At 41.3% G+C, this 26,915-nt stretch overlaps 1 protein-coding gene across 2 annotated transcripts in view; it reads left to right on the top strand.

The window, feature by feature from the left end:
- LOC144493849 (signal-induced proliferation-associated 1-like protein 2) overlaps window positions 1-26,915 on the top strand; it is a 490,731-nt gene that overhangs the window by 347,545 nt on the left and 116,271 nt on the right. For both annotated transcript variants that reach the window (XM_078213418.1, XM_078213417.1), the window contains one exon: window positions 12,448-12,705. In XM_078213418.1, the coding sequence (XP_078069544.1) occupies window positions 12,448-12,705 (258 nt within the window). The remainder of the gene's footprint in view (window positions 1-12,447; window positions 12,706-26,915) is intronic.

Genomic DNA, 26,915 nt, shown 5'->3' with positions numbered 1-26,915 from the left:
GCCTTTCTAAAATCCATGTATACGACATCAACTGCTCTACCTTCATCTACGCACTTAGTTACCTCCTCAAAGAATTCAATCAAATTTGTGAGGCAAGACTTGCCCTTCATGAATCCGTGTTGACTATCCCAGATTAAGCTGCATCTTTCTAAATGGTCATAAATCCTATCCCTCAGGACCTTTTCCTTTAACTTACCGACCACCGAAGAAAGACTAACCGGCCTATAATTACCAGGGTCATTCCTATTTCCTTTCTTGAACAGAGGAACAACATTCGCCACTCTCCATTCCTCTGGCACTATCCCCGTGAGAAGTCTAACAACACCAGGTTAAAGTCCAACAGGTTTATTTGGTAGCAAAAGCCACTAGCTTTCGGAACAAGCTGTTCCTTCGTCAGGTGGGTGGGAGTTCTGATCACAAACAGGGCACAAAGACACAAACTCAATTTACATGAATAATGATTGGAATGTGAGTCTTTACAGCTAATCAAGTCTTAAAGGTACAGACAATGTGAGTGGAGGGAGCATTAAGCCCAGGTTAAAGAGATGTGTATTGTCTCCAGACAGGACAGCTAATGAGATTTTGCACATCCAGGCAAGTTGTGGGGGTTACAGATAGTGTGACATGAACCCAATATCCCAGTTGAGGCCATCCTCGTGTGCGGAACCTGGCTATCAGTCTCTGCTCAGCGACTCTGCGCTGTCATGTGCCGTGAAGGCCGCCTTGGAGAACACTGACCCGGAGATCAGAATCTGAATGCCCATGACCGCTGAAGTGCTCCCCAACAGGAAGAGAACAGTCTTGCCTGGTGATTGTCGAGCGGTGTTCATTCATCCGTTGTCGTAGCGTCTGCATGGTTTCCCCAATGTACCATGCCTCGGGACATCCTTTCCTGCAGCGTAACAGGTAGACAACGTTGGCCGAGTTGCAAGAGTATGTACCATGTACCTGGTGGTAAAAAGAAAAGTATCCACCAGGTACACAGTACATACTCTTGCAACTCGGCATAAGCATAAAAGAGTTCATAGAGAAGGAAAGTAGAGAGTGCAGAATGTACTGTTACAGTCATAGCTAGGGTGTAGAGAAAGATCAATTTAATGTGAGATAGGTCCATTCAAAAGTCTGATGTCAGCAGGGGAGGAGCTTTTCTTGAGTCGGTTGGTACATATCCTGAGACATTTGTATCTTTTTCCTGATGGAAGAAGGTGGAAGAGAGTGCGTCAGGGTGCTTGGGGTCCTTAAATATGTTGGCTGTTTTTCCGAGGCAATGTGAAGTGTAGACAGTGTTAATGGGTCGGAGGCTGGTTTGAGTGATGGACTGGGCTTCATTTGTGAAATTTTTTCGTTCCTTGCGGTCTTGCACAGAGCAGGGGCCATACCAAGCTGTGATACAACCCGAAAGAATGCTTTCTATGGTGCACCTGTAAAAGTTGGTGAGAGCTGTGGCAGACATACCAAATTTCTTTCGCAGGATGCTGGTGATCTGGACACCTAAAAACTTGAAGTTTTCGACCAGAAATCGGAAATGGTAGATGAATTGGAGAAATGATTTGTGTCTGTCTTTACTGTAGAGAATGCAAAAACATCCCAGAAATAATTGTGGATCAGGAGTTGAAAGGGAGAGAGGAACTTAAAATAATTATAATTACCAGGGAAAGGGTACTGAGTAAATTATTAGAACTAAAAGCTGCCAAGTCCCCAAGTCCTGATGAACTTCAGCCTAGCGTTTTAAAAGAAATGGCTGCTGGGATAGTGGATGCATTGGTTCTGAATTTCCAAAATTTTCGAGATTCTGGCAATGTCCCATCAGATTGGGAAATAACAAATATAACTCATATATACAAACATACAAGAAGAGAGAGACAGAAAGCAGTAAATTACAGGCTAGTTAGCTTAACATCTATCGTGGGGAAATTGCTGGAATCTATTATTAAGGGGGCTGCAGCTGTGGCATTTAGAAAATCTCAATGCAATCAGGCAAAGTCAACATGGCTCAGTGGAAGGGCAATCCATGTTTGACTAATTTATTGGAGTTTTGAGGAAGTAAAAAGCAATATGGGTTAATGGGAACATGTGGATGTGCTTGCTTAGATTTCCAGAAGGCATTTAACAAGGTGCATCTCAAGTTATTGTACAAAGTAAGAGTTCACAGTGTACGGGTAACATATTAGCATAGATAGAAGATTGGTTAGCTAACAGGAAACCGAGAGTGAGAATGGGTCGGGGGGGGGGGAGAGAGAGAGAGAGAGAGAGAGAGGAGGAGGAATCAGTGCTAAGGTTTCAACCATTTGCAATTTATATTGCACAATGGTGACAGTGGTCAGCATTGCTGCCCTAGGGAACCGGATTCGATTCTGGTCTCGGGTGACAGTCTGTGTGGAGTTTGCATGTTTTCCCCGTCTCTGCATGGGTTTCCTCCGGGTGCTCTGGTTTCCCCTCACTCCAAAGATGTGCGGGTTAGGTTGTCTGGCCATGGTAAATTGCCAGTTAACATCTGGGGGATTTGCAGGGTAAATACATGGGGTTACGGGGATAGGGCCTGGGTGGGGTTGTTGTCAATGCAGACTTGATGAGCCGAATGGCCTCCTGCAATGTAGGGATTCTATATCAATGATTTGGATAAAGGGCCAAATGTATGGTTGCTATTTTTGCTGATGACACAGCAAAGTAGGAAAGTAAGTTGTGAAGAGGACACAAGTCTGCCAAAGGGCAGAGTTTAAGTGAGTGGGCAAACATTTAACAGGTTGAGTATAATGTGGGAAAATGTGAACTTGTCCTCTTTGGCAGGAGGAATAGAAATGCAGCATATTATTTAAATGGAGAGAGATTGCAGAACTTTGAGCTATAGAGGGATCTGAATGTTCTGGTACATGAATCAGGAATAGTTGGTATGCAGGGGTAAAATAAGTGATTAGGAAGACAAATGGAAAATTAACCTTTGTTGCAAGGGAAATGGAATATGAAAGTAGGGATGTTTTACTGCAGTTGTGTAGTGCTTGTTAGACCATATTTAGAGTACTGTGTACAGTTTTGATTTCCTTATTTAAGAAAGGATATAAAAAGAAGCAGTTCAGAGAAGGTTCACTCGACTGATACCTTGGGATGGGGGTTATCTTATGGGGCAAGGTTGGACAGGTTGGTCCTGTATCAAATGGAGTTGGAACATTGAGAGAGGATCTTATTGAAACATACAAGCCCCTGAGGGGACTTATTAGGGTGGATGCTGAAAGGATGTTTTCTCTCATGTGAAAGACCAAAACTAGGGGACACAGATTAAAAATAAGGGGTCTCCTGTTTAAGGCAAAGTTGAGAAGACATTGTTCTCTCAGAGAATTGTGGATCTTCAGAACTTTCTTCCCCAGAGAGCAGTGGAGGTGAGTTAATGAATGTTTGTGAGGCAGAAGTGGATAGATGTTTGATTAACAACAGAGTCAAAGGTTATCAGGAGCAGGTGGAATGTAGAGTTAAGGCCACAATCAGATCACCCATAATCCTATTGAATAATGGAGCAGGCTTGACGGGCCAAATGGCCTACTTCTGCTCCTAATTTGCATATTTGTATGTAGTTGGTAGCACTCGTGCCTCTGAGTCAGAAGGTTCCAGGTTCAAGTCCCACTCCATGGCTTGAGCACAAAAATCAAGGCTGACACTCCAGTGCAGTACTTTTAGATGAGACATTAAGGCAGGTTTCATCAGTCTTCTCAGGTAGATGTAAAAGATCCCATGATATTATTGAGGAAAGGAGCAGGGCAGTTATCTCCAATGTTTTGGTCAGTATTTACCATGCCATCAACATCACAAAGAATTATCACATTGCTGTTTGTGGGGTTTCACTGTATGCAACTTGGCTGCCATGTCTTTTTTTATTCATTAGCGGGATGAGGGCATTGCTGACTAAGCAAGCCTTTATTGCCCATCCCTAATTGCAGTACACTGCAAACAAAAAATACTTGATTGCGGTAAAGCTTTGTGAGGTCCAATGATCACGAAAACATGTTATATGTGTTCAAGTCTTTCTGTTAAGAGTGAAAGAAGGATTGTTTCATTGCAATGATTATTATTGGGTTGTTATGCTTCATGGTCTGTGACTTTGTGGAGGGGGACAGGTGAAAGGAGAACATTCATGCCCAGGTAGCCTTCAAAAATAAGCACTCTCCCTTTAAAAGCTTTTGAGGTTACGGGGCCACTGAAATTTTAGTTGATGGATTTGAGATATCGATCAGCCAGAATATAACTGAATGATGGAACAGTCTAGGAGGCTGAATGGCCTCTTCCTTTCACTGTATTTTAAGGAGACTATCTGGTTATAGTATCACCTCATATAGAGATCTATGAAGCTTGCATGAGGCATAGTATATGTGATCTTGAATTGACCTTTATGCATTTGGTTCCAGGTGATGATATTGAGGATCTATCTCCATATCCCCCATGCCGACAGGCAGCCTAGATCTCATTCCAAGGCTCTGTTGCAAGTGACCACAATACAGAGATGCACCTTCATTATGAACTGAAGGAAGCTTTGCACTGATTGTCCAGTTATTAAAAACTAACGCTCCCTCTGTTTTTTTGATTGCACGTTACTTGTGAAGTTTGGAAACGTTGGGGATTGTCTTCGCAGTCAGTATTTCTGATCCTTGGCTTTTAAGATTAGTTTTCTTCAATTGACAGGTGTACTTTTAGGTTTCAGAAATCGTTCTTAGGTTTTCGGTCATTTTATTTCCTGTCTAATTCACTGTTCAGTTGAGATTTGCTTTGTATCAACAGGTGATTTGAATCAACATTATGAGTACAATCCTATGGAAAAAATCTTGCATTTATTTATTGCTTTTCATTTCCTCAGGACATCTCAAACTGCTTCACAGCCTATGAGTTGCTTCTTGAAGTATGGTTACTATAGATCTGTAGGCAAACATTGCAAACAATTTGCATTCGGCATGTTCCCACAAATAGCAATAAGTGAGCAGATAACCTTGTATTTAGTAGTTTTGATTGTGGAACAAATATTGGACAGGAAACCTCCTCTTCAAATAATGTCATGGGATCTTTCAAGTCTGCCTAAGTGGACAGAGAGATCCTCTGTTAGTGCCTCTTCCAAATGAAGGCAACTCCAATTGTGCAGTGCAATCTCAGTATTGGAGTGTTACCTCAGTTGTGAGTAGGTCATAGAGCAAAAATTGAACCTATAGCATTCTGATTCGGGAAAGTGCTCTACCGCTGAACCAAGCTAATATTAGGCTCCAGTAATCTTCGAGTATTTATTTCCTGGCAGCAGTTTATGTTTATGATTTAATCTGCACAGTAAATAAGATACAAAATAAATCTCCACTTGCTATGTTGCCTGCTGCTATAAAATGTGCTTGTTGCTGCTGATTGACTTAGCTAGGTAATGGTCGGAGAATTTTTATAGGACTTCATGAAATGGGGTTTTTGTTGTTGCCATCTCACTTATTGAAGGAGGAGAAAAACATATATGAATGTAAAATATGCCAAATTTCAATGCTTTTCCAAATTCTACATCAATGATGACTAGAAACAAGATTTCTATTAAAAGTAGTCTTAAGGGCACAATGCTGTGCAAAATGTTTCGACAAATCTTAAAAAAACAATATTTGAATGTGATAATGATACTGTGTTTTTTAAAAACATGATTATACAAATTACACAGAACCCTTATATTTCCATTCCAGGCACACAAGCTTTGTGACAAAAACTTTCACACAGAGACAATATTTTAAAGCTACCATGCTCAGTGGCTTTGTTACCCATCTTATGTAAAATATAGATGGACGTCTGCTTCTCCTCCCCCACCTCCAATATCTTGTCCTTTTGGAAAAATTAGTCGCAACAAATTTCTACCCTACCAAGTATTCAAAGTCATGAGGAGTCTGCACAGATTAGATAGGGGAAACAGATCCCATTGGCAAAAGGAATGAAAACCAGAGGGTGCAGGTTTTAGATAATTGGTAAAAAAAGCAAAAGTGATGTGAGAAAAACTTTTCACACTACAAGTGGTTAGGGTCTGGAATGCGCTGTCAGTATGGTAAAGGCAGGTTTAATCAAGGCATTCAAGAAGGAATTGAATGATTATTTAATGATTATCATCATTAATTGAATGATTATAAGAAACAATATGAAAGAGAATGGTACAAGGTGAAATGCTCATTTGAAGAGCTGATGCAGACACAATGGGCCGAATGTCCTTCTGCTCTGTAACAATTCTGCGATTTTAAACAAGTTGCATGTAAATTCTAATGCACATATGTATATTCTAGTAAAAAAAAGTTTCACTTTCAATTTTAATTTATTTTCTGAATTTCTAAAAGATTTATTTAAGTACAAGGAGTTTTATATTACATTTTGTGCATCTTAGTTCCAAGTTGTGCGATAGTGTGGCTCTTAAACAAGGAAGTGATGTGGGGTGTGCTTTGTACAGGATTGCTCAGGAACTGGAATACTGTATGTGACTGGGAGATTTCACCTTAATTAAATGCTTCTCTTATTTGTGCTTCACAACAAACATTCACTTTGACATAACACATAAGGACTAACATTTCAAATTCAAGGTATAATAAGTTAGTCACTTGGCTACTGAATAAATTGAATACTGTCATAAAAAATTAATGAAAAGGAGCTCCACCTAAAACTAGAACTAGACTCTTGGAGTGACGTCTATCTAGTTGTTCGAAATTACTGTTTTGAAAGAAACTAGATAGCACTTATCACCCTTTGGGGACAACTTTTATTATAGATGTCTCACAAACTGTCAGCTTAGCTACCCAATGTTATCTGTTCATTCTTACAGGTCATGGGTCAGTATTTTTAATTTATTTGTATGAGTTTCAAGCTCTTCTGTTACACCCAGATCCTAGACCTCGGGTCATTGTTGTCTGGGTTGAGTGCTAAATTATGCCACGACTCTGCCCAAAGCCACACACTAAGGAAGTTCTCTTTCTCTCACTGTATCTCACTTTCTCCATGTTACTTTCTATATTTTACTCTCTCTCTATCTGTTCGTCTGTCACACGCTCGCTCATATGCTCCCAATGTAAAAGCATATTTTGAATTTTTGGATGCCATTAATATATAAATGTGAATTTGATGAGAGAGAGTCTTGCTATCAGGGTATGCTTTAAAAAAAATCAAGCCATTATTTTTTTTTCCCCCTTGTATCTAATCCTGCTGAACTTTTGAAAAGGTTGTGATTATATAATTTGGCTGTAACAATGAAATGAAAGTGAATTAATACTGTTATTGACTCAGGATGTTCCCACTCCTGGTATTCAGTCCTATCACAGTGTTGGGTTTCATTACTGTTCCATTTAGTTTCATCCCAATGGTATGAGTACTTGATTTTAAACAATACCAAAAAATGAGAAAAAAAGAGGCATTTTGACATTAATACATTTCTATTTAATCATTTATTTTATATTTTTAAAGAAGGATAGTGAAATTCTTGCCTTGAATTTGTAGCTTGGATTAGAAAAGTTAGTTGCAACAAATTTCTACCCTAACCTGTCCTAGAGTGTTCGCAGCTGGTAGATGCTTATAATTCACCACAAGACAAATTCCCAGTCATGACTATTACTGAGCGAGGGCATTAATGAGAGGCTAGACATTTTCACAGATATAAAGCATCTCCAAGAGCAAATTCCTCCGGGCTTCCGCATAGTGAACTTATGGCACAGAGCAGGATAGCCCTGGGTCATGTTTATAGCTAGGATACTGAGGCTTTCACAAGGGTGCTGCCTGCTATGAGGAAATAAAATTATAAAGAAATAATTGAAAATTTGGGATGGAACAAAATGCTGCGGATGTTGGAAATCGGAAATAAAAACAGAAAATGTTAGAAATACTCAACAGATCTGAAGGCATCTTTAAGTTAAAGTTTATTTATTAGTGTCACAAGTAGGCTTACATTCACACTGCAATGAAGTTACTGTGAAAATCCCCTAGTCACCACACTCTGGCACCTGTTTGAGTACACTGAGGGAGAATTTAGCATGGCCAATGCACCTAACCTGTACATCTTTGAACTGTGGGAAGAAACCGATCACCTGGAGGAAACCCACACAGGCACGAGGAGAATGTGCAAACTCCACACAGAAAGTGACCCAAGCCGAGAATTGAATCCGGGTCCTGGCGCTGTGAGGCAGCAGTGCTAACCATTGTGTCACTATGCCGCAGAGGGAGAAACAGAGTTAATGGCTAGAATTTGACTTTGCTCAGGCAGGTGCACATCTGAAGCGTTGGGCATGTGTCTCAACATCATCATGCACTCGTGCAATATTTCAATCGATATGCATAAGCGAGAGGAGGAATTGCATCCACCGAGAATCAAACATGCAATTTAGTCCATCAAGGAACCAATTGAATACAATTTGACATAGCCCACCTGCTTTTATGGTTTCCAGGCAGGCCAATTGGTAGGCAGTCTTTGTTTTAGCTGCAACTTTGAACCAGGATGGGATGAATTTTCAGGGCTGAAATAAAATTAAAAGAGATGTCTTGGGATTGAGTTGTGTGTTTCAATGTGCTGTCTAGACGCTCCTTGCAGAGTTTTTCCATCACTATTTATTTTCCACATGTCTGCAGCTCCCTGAGAGAGCTCCACAGCTCCTGAGGGAGCACCGTGGAAGCACCTAGCCTGCATGCTTCCTTTTTCTTGATGCCTGCCCTCTTCCCACTCTCTCCCGCAGTGCTCAGTTTTTCATAAAGCGCATTTCACGCTGGGTGGCTGTTAATTGTCCAGCCAGTAGTAAAATTGTGCTCTGGGGCACATCATGGCCTGGAATGCATTTCACACTTGCTTCTGGGCCCACTGAGTGAGTGCACCTGATGGATGAAAAATTCAAGCCAATGTTTGGTTAGGTGACCCTTCATCAAAATTGGAAGCACTTAGAGATGCAGCAGTTCTTAGCAAGAGGCAGAGAAAGGAAGGGATAGAGAGAAAACAATGAACAGAGAGGTTCGTGATAGTGCAAGGCAAAAGGAGATGGTAATGGGATAAGTAAAGAAATAAAAGATGTCTAGAGGAGGTGTAAATGGGAACGGTGAATTGCCACCAACAGCAGCTGTCCACAAAGTAGGGCAGTGGTTATGCTCTAAAATTATTGAATTCACTGTTTAGTTTGGAAGGCTGTAATGTGCCTAGTCAAAAGATGAGGTGGTGTTCTTTAAGCTTATGTTAGGTTTCATTGGATAAATATAGGCAGCTAAGGAATGTAAGGTCAGAATGGAAGTGGAGCACAGAATTTAAATGAAAGCTGAGCAGAAGCTCAGAGGCATGCCTGTGAGCTGTTGAAGATGTTCTGCAATCCGATTGTCCAATATGTGTTTGGTCTCCCCAATGTAAAGGAGACCGCATTGTGAGCAACATATACATTTTATTCAATTGAAACAAGTACAAGTGAATAAATGTTTCACCTGGAAGGAGCATTTGGGGCTTTGGACAATGAAAAATGGGTAGCCAAGGGGCAGCTGTTACATCTCCTGTACTGGAATAGGCGGGGATCTTTGAGGATGATTCAGGAGTGTGCCAGTATCACAATGTCAAGCCCCTTCAGTAGGCTCAATGGAGGTGGAAAGGTGTGCTTGGTGGTGGCATCGCATTGGAATTTACAAAATTGTCAGAAGATGATCTGTGAATGCAAAGGCTAGTGAAATGTGTGAACAAAGAAGTCTTAATATTGTTCTGGAAGAGGAGTGGAAGGATTGAGAGCAGAAGTGTGGGAAATGGAACAGTTATAAGGGAGTCCTTTGTTGAGGGACAAAAAGGTGACGTTTTTGGAAGTTCTGATATGGAAAGTTGCGTTATCAGGACAGATGCAACTGAGACAGAGAAACTGGAAGAACAGAAGAGAGTCCTTACAAGTAGTGGTTATGAGGAAATGTAGTCAAGGTAGCTGTGGAAGTCAGCGGGTTTTTTGAGATTATTGTTTAATAGCCTATCCCTAGAATTGGAGATGGAGAAGTTGAGGAATGGAAGGGAAAAACTAGAGAACAGGGATATGAAAGGGAGAGAAGTGTGGAATGTGGAAGCAAAATTGATGACATTTTTTGGTTCATGGCAGGAAACAGCACTGATACTGTCAATGTAGTGAAAAAGAAGTGAGGGAAGGAACCTGAGTCACACTGGAAAATAGAATGTAGAAAATATACCATATAATGATGGGCATGCTTAGGATCCATGCAGGTTCCCAAAGCAACCCTCTTATTTGGAGAAAGTGAGTAAAGTTAAAGGAGAAGTTGTTTAATGGAATAATTAGTTCAGCCAGGTGGTGGAGGGTAGTGATTAATGGGGACTGGTTGAAGCTCCATTCAAGGAAGAATTGGAGAACCTACGGGCTGTCCTGATGGGAAATGGCAGTTTAAAGAGATTGGATATCTTTTTCCTTTTCACTATTGTCCCTTTTATTTCTCTTGCCTTCCACCCTGTCAGAGATCTTCCCATTTTTTCTTATCACCCTTCCATCCCCTGCCTGGCTTAAAAGCTGTTGAATTTTTAAGCATTTCCAGTCTTGAAGGGTCACTGACCTGAAGCATTACCTCTGTTTCTCTCTCCACAGATACTGCCAAACAAATGCCTGTTAAATATTTCCAGCATTTTATATTTTCAATTTGAAAATTTGGAAATGTTTTCATTAGACCACACAATTAGAGGGGATTTGTCAAGGTGTTTAATGTTATAAAGGGATGAGACAAAGTGGCTAGAAATGGACTGTTACCAATGATTGAAGGGTCATGGATAAATAACAAGGCAAGTTCAAATCTCAGTTCTTGTGCATGAAAGACATTCAGAGCAGTGAGCAGGAGAAACCTTTACATCGAGAATTATGAGACTGAAATGTACTACCAGAGTTAACAATTGGAGAGACTATGTCATCATTAAAAACAGGGATAGAGAAGTGTTTGAGGAAAGGAGATTGAAGGACACACAGAATTGGTCATTGTCAAGGAGAGAGTAGTTAGATTAGTAGTACCCATACAGACTAGTTTGGTTGAACACAACCCATCAAGCTCCCCTGGGTTTGGTATAAAGGATTTGCTGAAGTCATTGGCATTCCTCCATCTCTTACCTTGAAGCTAAACAATATTTCTCAGCTCACTCTTGAATTACAGACTAGCTATTGCTATCCATTAGATCAACCAACCAGAAAGTGAATATTTTGTTTTACTCTGGAAGATAATTGGATAAATATTTGAAAAGGAAAAAAAATGTAGGGGGCTGTGGCGAAGAGCAGGGAAGTGGAACTGATTGGGATGATAGACCAAATAGCCTCCATCTGTGTTGTATCATTCTATAAAGTCAGACATTATGAGGTTATTTGTTTCCATTTGGACCAGAGGATTTGTAGTTTGTATATACAAAATGTTTATTCAACTATCCTGTGGCGCAGTTTTGCACCATGGACAAGGGTTTTTGTGGAAACATAGTGTTTACAAAACAGGCTCTTCACTGACAATTGAGTTCATTTTCCTTTTGCACAGCTGCCACTTCTGAATTGCCTTCCACACAGTCTATAACTCATGTTTGAATAGTTTGATTTTAGAGAAAGAGAGTTTTTAAGCTTTGGTAATCACAGTTTGGTAACATTATCTTTCATCGCTTGTCTTCGGGATTTATTCATACCTGCCTAGCTAGGGGCAGGGGAAGAGAATCATTTCTCCCCATCTCTGATCTGCTGCCTGCTTTTGTGGAATTTTGAGTAGTTAGTACATTCCAGGAATATTGGTATGAGAGCAAAAACTGTATTGCTGATATACTACGCTCCAGAAATAAATCTGTCTAAGTCTCACATGTTGTAAGGGGTACTACTAATCTAACTAACTCACACACATTGTGCAAGGGGTGCTACTTTCAGACGGAAAGTGCATGTGCTGGAAATGCAATTCTGAAGCAGCAGTGGTATCATTCAGTTTTAAGAGCTGCCATACATGTATCACTTATGGCAACCTTAACCCCTCCATCAACTCCCCATCCCCCACTGCCCACCACAAGCCTGTCTCATTGTGACTGCAAATGTAAGTTATAAATTTGGCCTAACCTAATTTGTGGACTCCACAGCAAGTGTTCAAGTCTGTGGTGTGACAGTGCTTCTAGCACATGTAAAGTTATTTTCAACCGTTGGCAGAAGCTTGGTAAGATGTGATGTTGTATCTTCTGAATTAGATGCCTTGTTTATTGTGCATTATTCAGAAGATTAAATCTGGTTGCAGCTATGGTCCCTGCAGTACAGTGAGATCACTGAGCTGCATCTGGTAGAAATAGAGAGAAGGGCTGCTTTAATCATGAAAACCAAGGTCACCCCTATTGTGCAACAATGTCAACTGTTTTTTATATTTAATTATTTGCCTCTGATTTTTTTGTGTCTGAAGAGGGGAATTTTGGTTCTTCAGTTAAGGTTATTGTACTCTCTGTTTAACAAACTGAATGTTATTTTTGGGCAGAGGCTGCTCAGAGCTGTACAGGATACCAATGGTTGAATATAAAGTGGACAATGAAGGTACTCCTTGCGAATTCAAAACCCCCTTCAGAAGAAACACTACCTGGCACCGAGTGGCCACGCCAGCGGGGCAGCCACTCTCCCGATGCTCCCCGATACAAGGAGCAGCCGACAGACTTCAATCACAGCAAATGCTACAGCAAGTCCGTGCAGCTATTCCTCGCAGTACATCCTTTGACAGAAAACTGCCAGATGGTGTGAGGTAATACTCTTCTTAATTCCTCTTACACTGCTGAAATTTTACCTCTGAAATTCCGGGATTAATACCAAGGGGCTACGAATAAAGCTCATTTCCTAATTGTGTGCGACTCCAAAGCGTGAATACTGCTTTGAGGGCAGATTTAATGCAGCATGCCTCCTAAGCTTATAAACTGAAATGAGTGTTGTTTGAACAAGAGACAGCTGTGTACTGCCTAACTGCAGTGCAGCTTTAGGGGGTTGCATAGGTAAATCTTTGACAGCAATTGCACTGATGATCTATTTAGCTCTTCATATTCCATTGACTATTTGAGAATGTTCACAGTTTCATATATTCATTTATGGATGTGCTTGTTATGTGAGCCTGCAAGTATAAATATTTAACTCGTTAGAATAATGTGTACATTTCTGTCTAAGAACAACAATATATATATGCTGTTAGTCAAGGCATGTTTGAAATGTATCAGTTACATACATGCCAGCTGGCAATTTGAGGGTTTGGGCTGACAAGATTCGCCCTGTTGTCAATGCTCCCTGTCCTCTCTTCCCCACCCCACCTCCGAGCAGCTAACCTTTCACTCCTTTGCTTATCAGGAATCTATCCATAGAGTCATAGAGGTTTACAGCATGGAAACGGGCCCTATGGCCCAACTTGTCCATGCTGCCCTTTTTTTAAAAAACCCGTAAGCTAATCCCAATTGCCCGCATTTGGCCCATATCCCTCTATACCCATCGTACCCAGGTAACTATCTAAATGTTTTTTAAAAGACAAAATTGTACCCGCCTCTACTTCTACCTCTGGCAGCCTGTTCCAGACACTCACCACCCTCTGTGTGAAAAAAATTGTCCCTTTGGACACTTTTGTATCTCTCCCCTCTCACCTTAAACCTATGCCCTCTAGTTTTAGACTCCCCTACCTTTGGGAAAAGATATTGACTATCTAGCTGATCTCTGCCCCTCATTATTTTATAGACCTCTATAAGATTACCCCTCAGCCTCCTACACTCCAGAGAAAAAAGTCCCAGTCTATCTCTGTCTTAAAAATATTCAGACTTTGTTTTTTGAGAAAGCAAGTTCCAAAGATTCACAACCCTCTGAGAGAAAAAAAATCTCCTCATCTCTGTTTTGATAGCAAAAATAGGAAGGCAGATTATTATTTGAATTGTAAATTGAGAGAGGTGGATACTCAGCGAGACCTTGGAGTCCTCATGCTTCAGTTGCTAAAAGTAAGCGTGCAGTATAGCAGACAGTAAAGAAACCAAATGGTATGTTGGCCATAATAGTGAGAGGATTTGAGTATGGAATAGGGATGTTTTACTGCAATTTCTATAGGGCATTGTTGAGGTCACACCTGGAATATTGTGTGCAGTTTTGGTGTCCTTATCTGAGGAAGGATGTTCTTTCTCTAGAGGGAGTGCAGCAAAGGTGTACCTAGCTGATTCCTGGGATGGCAGTACTGTCATATGAAGAGCGACTAAGTCAGTTAAGATTATATTTATTGGAGTTCAGAATGAGAGGGAATCTCATAGAAACTTAGAAAATTCTAACAGGATTAGCCAGGGTAGATTCAGAAAGAATGTTCCTGATGGTGGAGGAATCCAGAACTAAGGATCATAGTTTGAGGATAAGGGATAAACCTTTTAGCACTGAGGTGAGGAGAAGGTTCTTCACCAAGAGGGTGGTGAATGTGTGGAATTCACTACCACAGAAAGCAGTTGAGGCCAAAACACTGTTTGATTTCAAAAAGGAATTAAATATAGCTCTTGGGGCTAAAGGGATCAAGGGATTTGTGGGGGGAAGGTGGGATCAGGGTATTGAATTTGATGATCAACTATAATAATGAATGGCAAAGCAGGCTCGAAGGGCCAAATGGCCTACTATTTTCTATGTATGTTTCTAAATGAACGACTCCTTATTTTTAAGCAATGACCCCCTAGTTCTGGATTCACTTACAAGAGGAAACATCCTCTCCACATCCATCCTGTCAAGGATCTTAAAGGTTTCAATCAAGTCGCGTTTTATTCTTCCAAACTGTAGTGGATACAAGCCTTCCTTGTAAGACAATCCACCCATTCCTGCTTTTAGCCCACTAAACCCTCTCAGAACTGTTTCAAACACATTTACATCCTTCATTAAATAAGGAGACCAATACTGTATCATAGTACTCCAGATGTGGTCTCAGCAGTGCCATATACAACTGAAGCATGACCTCCCTACTTTTGTATTCAATTCCCCTCATAAATTATAACATTCTATTGGCTTTTCTGATTTCTTGCTGTATCTGCATAATAGTCTTTTGTGATTCATGCAATACAACACCCATATTCCTCTGAATCTCATCTCTCACCATTGAGGTAATATGTTTTTTTACTCTTCCTGCCAAATTAGATAATTTCACATTTTCCCACATTATACTCGATTTACAGACCTTTGCTCACTCTTTAACCTATGTCACTTTGTAGCTTCCTTACATCCTCTTCACAATTTACTTTCCTACCAATTGTTTTGTCAAAAGCAAACTTAGCAATCGTACCTTTGTCACCTTCATCCAAGTGATTTATATAAATAGTAAAATGTTGAGACCCCAGCAGTGATCCTTGTGGCACACCATTCACTACATCCCCCCCACCCAGAAAAAGATCCATTTATGCCAGCCATCTGTTTCCTGTTAGCTAGCCAATCTTCTACCCATGCCAAAAAATTACCACTCACACCATGAGCTTTTACTTTCCTCAATAACCTTTCATGTGGCATGTTATCAAATACTTTCTGGAAATCTAAGTATAGTACATCTTCCAGTTCCCCTTTAACCACAGCATATGTGACTCCTTCAAAGAACTCCAAAAAACTGGTTAAACATAATTTCCCTTTCACAAAACCATATTGACTCTGCCTAGTTGCCTTGATTTTTTTTCCAAAGTACCTTACTTTAACATCTTTCATAATAGCTTCTAACATTTTTGTGAAGAATCCAGGTCTCCAAATTTGACTTAGCATCAGGTACAACAGGGCAGATCCACTGAGAGATTTAAAAGCAACAGTAAAGACTATTGACCCCAAGCTGTTGGCTGAAGTTGAGAGAGAATTGTTAGTTAAATATCTCTACTAGAGCAGAGCATCAGTTGATGGGAAAGAGTTAATTGAAATGCAACAGACCAGAGAGCGAATGTACGTGTAGCTACCATCCAACATGAAGATGAGAAATTTGAGTGGATGGAGGTTTATATAATATTGACCCTCACTAACAATGTTTTGCAATTTACATAGCACCTGTAAGGCACAAACAACCTCCCAAGCCACTTTGCAAATAGGTATTATGAAAGTAGATTTCACAAGGAAGAAGAAATTTGGACATGACCAAAAGATCAGTTGAAGAGAGAAATTTCAGAGAACCATAGGGCTGAATTCTGCTAGTCTTGGAGGCTGGGGAGCTGGGAAATTGGTGGGTGGGGACATGGGATGCGATGCATTCTTGTTGCTGGGGAATTTGACCATGGTTGGGCTGGAAATTGGAATTAACAATCCAGTCCACTCCATGGTAATAGACAGCTAGATATACTTTCTAAGGTGCCAATTAGGGGTGATTTGCCATCCTCAGTAGCATTTTACTGTTGGCAGTGCGACCCTCCTACTTGTGTGCAGGCTACCAGCTCCATGGTGGTGGCCTCCCTGCAGCAGGCCCTCTAGTCATCGGAGCTGGAGGCTTCATACAACATTGCTGGGGCTGAGAGCCCAATAAGGATGTTTCTATGTCGCAGTGCCTTCACAGTACCTAACATGCCTTAGTCCATAAAACTTTATAGCAAAGAAGGAAACCATTCAGCCCATCATGGCTGTGCCACCTCCTTGGGAAAGCTATCCAATTAGTGCCCTACTCTTTCCTAATAGTCCTTTAGTATAGAATCAGAATCCGACAGTACACAAGGCATTCCCCTAGAAGAATAGCATACCTTGAGCTCAGGGACATTTCAGAGAGAAATCCAGAGGGTGAAGTCCTGGGAAATTTTACAATGAGGACAAAGACTGAACTAAATGCCTTAGAGGACTGTGGAGGCCAGTGGGACTTCAGATTTTCTTGCTAATTAATGAAAGCTAACATATTAACTGTAAATTAGAAGTTTAATTAGTTGTGATATTATAATATTTATACCGAACTATATTCTTAATCCTGGGTAAAAATGGTTGAGTGACATGACGGGAAACAGTAATTTGAGTTTTCATTGACCAAATGTTTTATTTGCTCTGAAAGTGTAAAAGGAGCCAAATGGTCAAAAAGTAAACTTCAACAGACTGTGAAAACAGATAGTGGGAACTAAAACATCTCAGCTCAATCTCAGAAGCCTAGGTGCAAATTAGAGACAGTGCAAAATATTTGGGTGCCAAGGCCATGATGTTTTACTTATTTTGACCAGCTCATAACCATTGGAATGGTTATGAGCTGTTGGGTATTGGAGCATGGGAACCAGAGATCTTAAAAATTTGATGTGACTTGGGCAGGCAGATGATTCAATTACATTTTTCGTAATTGGGCCATTCAAATATAGTGAGGCAATGATTTGGTTAAGTCGGTTTCCATCGGCTTTTCTATGTAAAGAAAGTACAAGAGGAAATTGCCTAAGCACAGAAATTATAGAGGTTTTATGACTCATGCAATTGCACCTGGTAGAGTAGTTACATGAAGATTGCGCTTATGCCCAGGATGTGCTTTGATACGACTGCTGAGATACTAGCATGTTTCAAGTCTTATTTACACTGAATAAAATATAACCCAGTCATCAAAAAGGGTTATCACTTCAAAACATTTCGGACCTTAGAGAATCGGATTATAAAGTTAATTGATTCTGATACTCTGCATTCCCACAGGTCCCCAACAAGGGTCAATATTAAGGGAAGTCCTGGGTGCACATGAGTATTTGTCAGGGTCTCCTGGAATGTGATAATATTTATATTGGGTCTCTCCACCATTGCAAGGCAGGAGTGTGATGGAATACTCTCCACTTGCCTTGAATGCAACTCCAACTGTACTTGAGAAGCTCAACACCACCCAATACAAAGCAGCCCGCATGATCAGCACCTGATCCACCACCTTAAACATTCAGTTCCTCCACCATCTACACGTAGTACCAGCAGCATATAGCATCTACAAGATGCATTGCAGCAACTCACCAAACCTCCTTCAACAGGTCCTTCAAACCCGTGACCTCTACCACCTAGAAAGACAAGGGCAGCAAACACACAGGAACATCATCATCATCAATGCCACACACCATCCTGACTTAACTGTAATGCCGCCCCTCACCTTTGCTGATTAAAATCTTGGAGCACTCTAATAGCAATGTAGGTGGACCTGCACTACATGGACTGCAGTGATTCAAGAAAGCAGATCACCACCATCTTCTCCAGAAAATTAGGGATGGGCAGAAAATGCTGGCCTGCCAGCAACACTCCTATCCCATGAAAGAATTTTTAAAAATATGGACAGAAACACAGATATCATTAATATCAAATGAATTCCATTGAGAAAATAGAAATGGAGATGCTAAATTGTATCTTAAATTGTTTTTTATTGGTTGTGCTGTAATTGTAAAACAATGCAATTAATTTATGATTTATTTCTAGTTTTTATCTGTGCCTCTGCATAAACATCAACCTCACTTCCAACCAAGTCCTGAACCACACTTGATCATTCTTTTCTTTGTACTGATAAGGTTATGAGCTCTGTGGACATCAGTGGTGCTCACAGAGATGGAGAACTCAATTAGGCACTGCTCAAACATCCCTTGCGCCCTCCAGCTATAGGCAGACAGCCAGCAGTCTAAATCTGTATCTACACTGGGGGGAAAAAAACACATTTGACAATTAGGAAGGCCAATGTTTCTTGATAATCTTTAGACCAGCAGAAAGGACTAAAACTGGTTAAAACAAGAATATAATCCTTTAAACAAAACTAAAACTATTTGAATAAAAGTGATTGAAGTTCTGCATCAAATCAGTGGAGCAAGCAGTTTCTATTTCCATGATAATAGGAACATAGGAACAGGAGTGGGCCATTTAGCCCGTCGAGCCTGTTCCATCATTTAATACGATCATGGCTGATTGGTCACTTCAATGCCTTTTACACCCACGATCCCCATAACCCTTTACATTATTGTTAATCAGAATTCTATCAATCTCTGCTTTAAATGTACACAATGACTGAGCTTCCACAGCCCTCTGGGATAAAGAATTCCAAAGATTCACAACTCTCTGTGTAAATACATTTCTCCTATCTCAGTTCTAATATGATGGAACAGCTAATATTGGGATTCTGCCACTAACAATCTGCCAACAGCATGTGTAGGAAAAAAAACCAGTGATGAAATAAGAGTGGAGCTAAATGTTCCACAGTCTCATACACCAGTTTGCTAAATGACCTGAGGAAATCCAAACTGGGCACCCGCACCAAACTACAGCCTGAATCCATTTTCTATCTCCAATTAAAGACAGGGCGGAGTTAACTGGTTAGGGATGTGCTGGGTCATTCTATTGAACAAAAAAGAAAAAGAGGTTCTATACGAGAATCTATTGTCCTTGTTTGATATTAAGAAGCAACATAATGGGTGTAACAGGAATGTGTGGATAAAATTATTTTCTGTAGTTTTTAGGATTTTTAAAAATCTAGTAATCTTATTTCAGTCACTATAAGTTAATACGAAATGTTCAAAGCACATTAGGAAAACCCAGAATTCAAACACGGAAAAGCTTTATAAATAATTTATAGACATGTCTTCAAAATAGAAATCAATCTTTTCATCGCTTTACAACAATAGCCATGACCCACACTTATAGAGGTTATTAAAGGTGAAAAGGAAGGCAAGTTATTGAAAGGAAAGAGATATGGTGGTGATGGAAATATTTCTTTAAATTTAAGTTTTACAAATCAAGTTTCACATGTGTGCTGAACACGTATAACAAAGAAAATGAGGAGGAAACTACCCAGGAGGTCAAGAAGCCAATTGAAAACTGCTAACAGTGAGGCAACTTAGTGGCATTACATGTTGATTTGATTAATACATTAAATCATACAATTATGGGATGGGACTCTGCCGACACTCTTCCCAACACACTGTTCACTGTTGATCTTTCTGGAAGGAGGGGGAAGGGTGATGGAGACTATAAAATAACAGGAGAGGAAATTGTAAATAATGCCACCAAGGTAGTAGAGGTATTTTAAGCTATGCTAAAATTAGGAGGAGTGCAGTGCAGTAATGCCCAGATTTTGTTTTAGTGATGTTGGTTGAGGGTTTAATATTGACCAGGATACAGGATAGTGCTATGGGATCTTTTGCATCTACCTCAGAGGGCAAACGGGGCCTTGATTTAACATCTCACCCAACTGCTCCCTCTGGTGGGTGTAAACGATCCCACAGCACTATGTCTCAGAAGAACTGCCGAGTTCTGCCTGATATTCTGGCCAGTACTTATCCCTTGACTTAACACAACCAAATAATCTGTTTTTGTTTAGTAATTATTGTTTGTGGGATCTTATGGTGCACATGTTGGCTAATGCGCTTCCCTTGATATAGGAGTGAGTATACTTCAAAAATACTTGTTTGGCTGTGAAATGCTGTGGAATATTCTGAGGTCATGCAAGGTGGCTTATGAATAGAAGTCTCACTTCCTTCCTTCCTCCTTCCCTTGTACTTTGTTACAGCATCATGGTTGTACAACTTTTATGTTTTTGGGGATGATTTGTTTGCCAATTGTTACTTTAGTGCTTGGCACAGATTGCAAGTTTGGAACAAATATGTTTATTGCTCATTCAGACAGCTTAACGTACAGAGCAGCCCAAAAACACAAGGAATCCCTGACAATAGTGATAGTTTGCTGGATTGAAGCAGTAATACAATGACTATTTTAATCATTTATTCTTTCTTTGACCTTGAGCGTTCCACCAATGCTTTCATTTACATCAGTTCTCTAGGGCCATTAGCATTCCAAAGGTCTCTTGCCTTAAGCAATATGTATCATGTTTCATATTGGAATTCTGAATTTGTCTGATCAGTGACACAGAGAGATGCAATTTACTTTTTCTATTAATAGGATTAGACCATCTGCTACAAGGCAGGCGTGGAATTTGTTTTCTTTGGAAGTGAAGAAATAATTTAATTGTATTTGTGAAATGCTTGCAGAAATGTTATTTTCAAAACAGCTGAGTTTTATACATGCTTATCTGATTTCAGAACTAACTGCTGAATTTCTTTCTGTATTACTCATTAAAAATATTTGGACATGACAATTTGTATTTATTATAAATGGCAAGCTAACCATTGAAGACAGACCTGAGCGACATTTCACAGTCCAAGTAGTAAAGTAACAATTGGCAATCAAATCATCCTCAAAATATACAGTTTCTCACTGTTTTATTCTTAACCCTGCAGTTACGCAGTACTCATTCACAGCTAACACTCCTTGAAAGTGGAGTCACAGGTGGACAGGGTGGTGAAGAAAGCATTCAGCATGCTTGGTTTCTTTGGTCAGAACATTGAATACAGAAGTTGTACAAGACATTGGTAAGGCCACACTTGGAATACTGTGTTCAGTTCTGGTCACCCTATTATAGAAAGGATATTATTAAACTAGAAAGAGCGCAGAAAAGATTTACTAGGATGCTACTGAGACATGGAGTCATAGAGGTTTACAGCATGGAAACGGGCCCTTCGGCCCAACTTGTCCATGCCACCCTTTTTTTTTAAAACCCCTAAGCTAATCCCAATTGCCCACATTTGGCCCATATCCCTCTATACCCATCGTATCCATGTAACTATCTAAATGCTTTTTAAAAGATAAAATTCTATCCGCCTCTACTACTACCTCTGGCAACTTGTTCCAGACACTCACCACCCTCAGTGTGAAAAAACTGCCCCTCTGGACACTTTTGTATCTCTCCCCTCTCACCTTAAACATATGCCCTCTAGTTTTAAACTCCCCTACCTTTGGGAAAAGATATTGACTATCTACCTTGTCTATGCCCCTCATTATTTTATAGACCTCAATAAGGTCACCCCTCAGCCTCCTACGCTCCAGAGAAAAAAGTCCCAGCCTATTCAGCATCTCCTTATAACTCAATCCATCAAGTCCCGGTAGCATCCTAGTAAATCTTTTCTGCACTCTTTCTAGTTTAATAATATCTTTTCTATAATAGGGTGACCAGAATTGCACACAGTATTCCAAGTGTGGCCTTACCAATGTCTTGTACAACTTCAACAAGACGTCCCAACTCCTGTATTCAATGTTCTGACCGATGAAACCAAGCATGCCGAATGCCTTCTTCACCACTCTGTCCAGCTGTGACTCCACTTTCAAAGAGCTATGAATATGTATCCCTAGATCTCTTTGTTCTGTAACTCTCCCCATTAACTGAGTAAGTCCTGCCGTGGTTCAATCTACCAAAATGCATCACCTCGCATTTGTCTAAATTAAACTTCATCTGCCATTCGTCAGCCCACTGGCCCAATTGATCAAGATCCCGTTGCAATTGGAGATAATCTTCTTCACTGTCCACTATGCCACCAATCTTGGTGTCATCTGCAAACTTACTAACCATGCCCCCTATATTCTCATCCACATCATTAATATAAATGACAAATAACAGTGGGCCCAGCACTGATCCCTGAGGCACACCGCTGGTCACAGGCCTCCAGTTTGAAAAACAACTCTCCACAACCACCCGACAGAAGCCAATTTTGTATCCATTTAGATACCTCACCCTGGATCCCGTGAGATTTAACTTTATGTAACAACCTACCATGCGGTCCCTTGTCAAAGGCCTTGCTAAAGTCCATGTAGACAACATCAACTGCACTGCCCTCATCTACCTTCTTGGTTACCCCTTCAAAAAACTCTATTAAATTTGTGAGACATGATTTTCCACTCACAAAGCCATGCTGACTGTCCCTAATCAGTCTTTGCATCTCTAAATGCCTGTAGATCCTGTCTCTCAAAATAACTTCCAACAATTTACCCACCACAGATGTGAGGCTCACTGGCCTGTAGTTCCCAGGCTTTTCCCTCTTGAACAGATCAGCCCTTCCCCAGAAACGATCCCAATGATCCAAAAATCTAAATCCCTGCCCCCTGCACCAGCTCTCAAGCCAGGCATTCATCTGCCTAATCCTCCTATTCATACTCTCACTAGCACGTGGCACCAGTAGTAGTCCTGAAATTACTACCTTCGAGGTCCTGCACATTAGCCTTCTGCCTAACTCTATTCACATTTCAGGACCTCATTCCTTTTCCTACTTATGTCGTTGGTACCAATATGTACAATGACCTCTGGCTGCTCACCTTCCCCCTTAAGAATGTCCTGCAATCGCTCAGAGACGTCCTTGACCCTGGCACCAGGGTCTTGATGGTTTGAGTTATAAGGAGAGGCGGGATAGACGGAGACATTTTTCCCTGGAGTTTAGGAGGCTTAGGGGTAATCTTACAGAGGTCTATAAAATAAAGAACAAAGAACAGTACAGCACAGGAAACAGGCCCTTCGGCCCTCCAAGCCTGTGCCGCTCCTTGGTCCAACTAGACCAATCGTTTGTATCCCTCCATTCCCAGGCTGCTCATGTGACTATCCAGGTAAGTCTTAAACAATGCCAGCATGTCTGCCTCCACCACCCTACTTGGCAGCGAATTCCAGGCCCCCCCCACCCTCTGTGTAAAAAAACATCCCTCTAATATCTGAGTTATACTTCGCCCCTCTCACCTTGAGCCCGTGACCCCTCGTGAACGTCACTTCTGATCTGGGAAAAAGCTTCCCACCGTTCATCCTATCTATCCCCTTCATAATCTTGTACACCTCTATTAGATCTCCCCTCATTCTCCGTCTTTCCAGGGAGAACAACCCCAGTTTACCCAATCTCTCCTCATAGCTAAGACCCTCCATACCAGGCAACATCCTGGTAAACCTTCTCTGCACTCTCTCTAACGCCTCCACGTCCTTCTGGTAGTGCGGCGACCAGAATTGGACGCAGTACTCCAAATGTGGCCTAACCAGCGTTCTATACAGCTGCATCATCAGACTCCAGCTTTTATACTCTATACCCCGTCCTATAAAGGCAAGCATACCATATGCCTTCTTCACCACCTTCTCCACCTGTGTTGCCACCTTCAAGGATTTGTGGACTTGCACACCTAGGTCCCTCTGTGTTTCTATACTCCTGATGACTCTGTCATTTATTGTATAACTCCTTGCTACATTATTTCTTCCAAAATGCATCACTTCGCATTTATCCGGATTAAACTCCATCTGCCACCTCTCCGCCCAATTTTCCAGCCTATCTATATCCTGCTGTATTGCCCGACAATGCTCTTCGCTATCCGCAAGTCCAGCCATCTTCGTGTCATCCGCAAACTTGCTGATTACACCAGTTACACCTTCTTCCAACTCATTTATATATATCACAAATAGCAGAGGTCCCAGTACAGAGCCCTGCGGAACACCACTGGTCACAGACCTCCAGCCGGAAAAAGACCCTTCGACCACTACCCTCTGTCTCCTATGGCCAAGCCAGTTCTCCACCCATCTAGCCACTTCTCCTTGTATCCCATGCCTTAACCTTCTTAACCAACCTGCCATGTGGGACTTTGTCAAATGCCTTACTGAAATCCATATAGATGACATCCACGGCCCTTCCTTCATCAACCGTTTTTGTCACTTCCTCAAAAAACTCCACCAAATTTGTAAGGCACGACCTCCCTCTTACAAAACCATGCTGCCTGTCACTAATGAGATTGTTCCGTTCTAAATGCACATACATCCTGTCTCTAAGAATCCTCTCCAACAACTTCCCTACCACGGACGTCAAGCTCACCGACCTATAATTTCCTGGGTTATCCCTGCTACCTTCTTAAACAACGGGACCACATTCGCTATCCTCCAATCCTCAGGGACCTCACCCGTGTCCAAAGAAGCGACAAAGATTTCCGTCAAGAGGCCCAGCAATTTCATCTCTCGTCTCCCTGAGCAGACGAGGATAGATGCCATCAGGCCCTGGGGCTTTGTCAGTTTTAATGTTCCCTAAAAAACCTAACACTTCCTCTCTTGTAATGGAGATTTTCTCTAACGGGTCAACACCTCCCTCCGAGACACTCCCAGTTAACACGCCCCTCTCCTTCATGAATACCGATGCAAAGTATTCATTTAGGATCTCCCCTATTCCCTTGGGTTCTAAGCATAATTCCCCTCCTTTGTCCCTGAGAGGTCCGATTTTCTCCCTGACAACTCTTTTGTTCCTAACGTATGAATAGAATGCCTTAGGATTTTCCTTAATCCTGCCTGCCAAGAACATCTCGTGACCTCTTTTTGCCCTTCTAACTCCCCGTTTGAGTTCTTTCCTACTCTCCCTGTATTCCTCCAGAGCTCCATCTGTTTTCAGTTGCCTGGACTGAACGTACGCCTCCCTTTTCATTTTAATCAGATTCTCAATTTCCCTGGTTATCCACGGCTCTCGAATCCTACCTTTCCTATCTTTCCTTTTTACAGGCACATGCCTATCCTGCAGCCTTATTAATAGTTCCTTAAAAGACTCCCACATGCCAGACGCGGACTTAATAATGAAGGACATAGATAAGGTAGATAGTCAACATCTTTTCTCAAAGGTAGGGGAGTCTAAAACTAGAGGGCATATGTTTAAGGTGAGAGGGGAGAGATACAAAAGGATCCAGAGGGGCAATTTCTTCACACAGAGGGTGGTGAGTGTCTGGAACAAGCTGCCACAGGTCGTAGTAGAGGCGGGTACGATTTTGTCTTTTAAAAAGCATTTCGACAGTTACATGGGTAAGATGGGTATAGAGGGATATGGGCCAAAGGCAAGCAATTGGGACTAGCTTAGTGGTTAAAAAAAGAGCAGCATGGACAAGGTGGGCTGAATGGCCTGTTTCCATGCTGTAAGCCTCTATGACTCTATGATTGCTGGTCTCTTTCCTGGCTCTCAGAAATCTGCCTGCAAAAGCACATCAGTCTTTCTGTCTATATCATTGGTACCAATATGGACCACATGTATAGCTGTTCACTCCCCCTCCTTAGAATAGCCTGCAGCTGCTCAGTGACATTGTCAATTACGTCTGCAGCCACAGAAATGCCTTTCTGTTCCCATAACTATAGAACCCCCTATTATTTTTGTTTTTCCAATCTTCCCATTTTTCCACCTTCACCTCCACCCCCTCCATCACCAGCTTCCCATACAGCTGAGCCACCTATGATGCTGTGCACTTGGCTCTGGCTGAACTCGCAGAAGAACCATTACTTTTATTCAGAACCAGAAAAACAGTTAGGGAGCTAAATGCACCCCTGCACTTCCTGCCTGTTCCTCCTTAACTGGAGTTCTGTTCACATTTGAACTGCGACATGACCAGCTCCAGAAAGATGTTATCCAGAAATGTGTTCTATGCTCTGCAGTGATGCCAGAATCAAGATTCAAAACTCAAGCTCCCCCATCTGATGCCACTTGCTGCACTTGTGTTTATGCAGGACCTGAAAAATTAATCCTGGTGTTCTCACATGGAATAGTACTGTACACTCTGTACTGAGATACCCTGTCATACCCCTATTTATTACTCTGTTAACAAAATTAAGCGAAATACATTTAAGATTTAAATAAGCACTGTTGTGCCTGCCACACAGTCTGTTTTAACCCTTATACGATGGACAAAGAACTGCGTGTAGACATCTTGTTAGTTCAACCAATATTTATTTAAAACACGCAATCAATAATCACCCACCCAACCAACAATAAGTTATCTTACAGAAAATACTAAAGTTGAAGTCCAATACTAGATCTTGACTTAACTTTGCGTGATTGGCAAGTACCCAAGCAGATATTGGCCTTTATCTGTGCACTGGTCTCTGTAGTCCTCTGCGTAGTCTGGTCCTTTGGTCTGGTCTGGCACTCTGGCTCTGGTCTTCCTTCCTTCTCAGGTGTGGTGGCTCTCCTCGTGCTGGTCGTTGCTGGCGATGGTCACCGTCGTTGTGGGGTCAGAGAGAGAGAGAGCTTCTTCTGTTGTACAGCATCTTTAATCCCTCCTTGGGTTTTGTGTCCTTTTTGGGCGGTCTCCTGATTCTTGTCAATCAATTGATCAGGGCTTGATCACCCTGATCGATAAGAGTCCAATCAGGTGCTGCCACACCGATTTCTGGGTGTGTACCCAACGGCCATGCCTGTAGGTGCTGGAGGCACATAG

The sequence above is a fragment of the Mustelus asterias genome, chromosome 5 (genome assembly GCF_964213995.1).
Source record: "Mustelus asterias chromosome 5, sMusAst1.hap1.1, whole genome shotgun sequence".
Classification (NCBI taxonomy): domain Eukaryota; kingdom Metazoa; phylum Chordata; class Chondrichthyes; order Carcharhiniformes; family Triakidae; genus Mustelus; species Mustelus asterias.
This window is presented reverse-complemented; position numbering and strand designations above follow the sequence as displayed.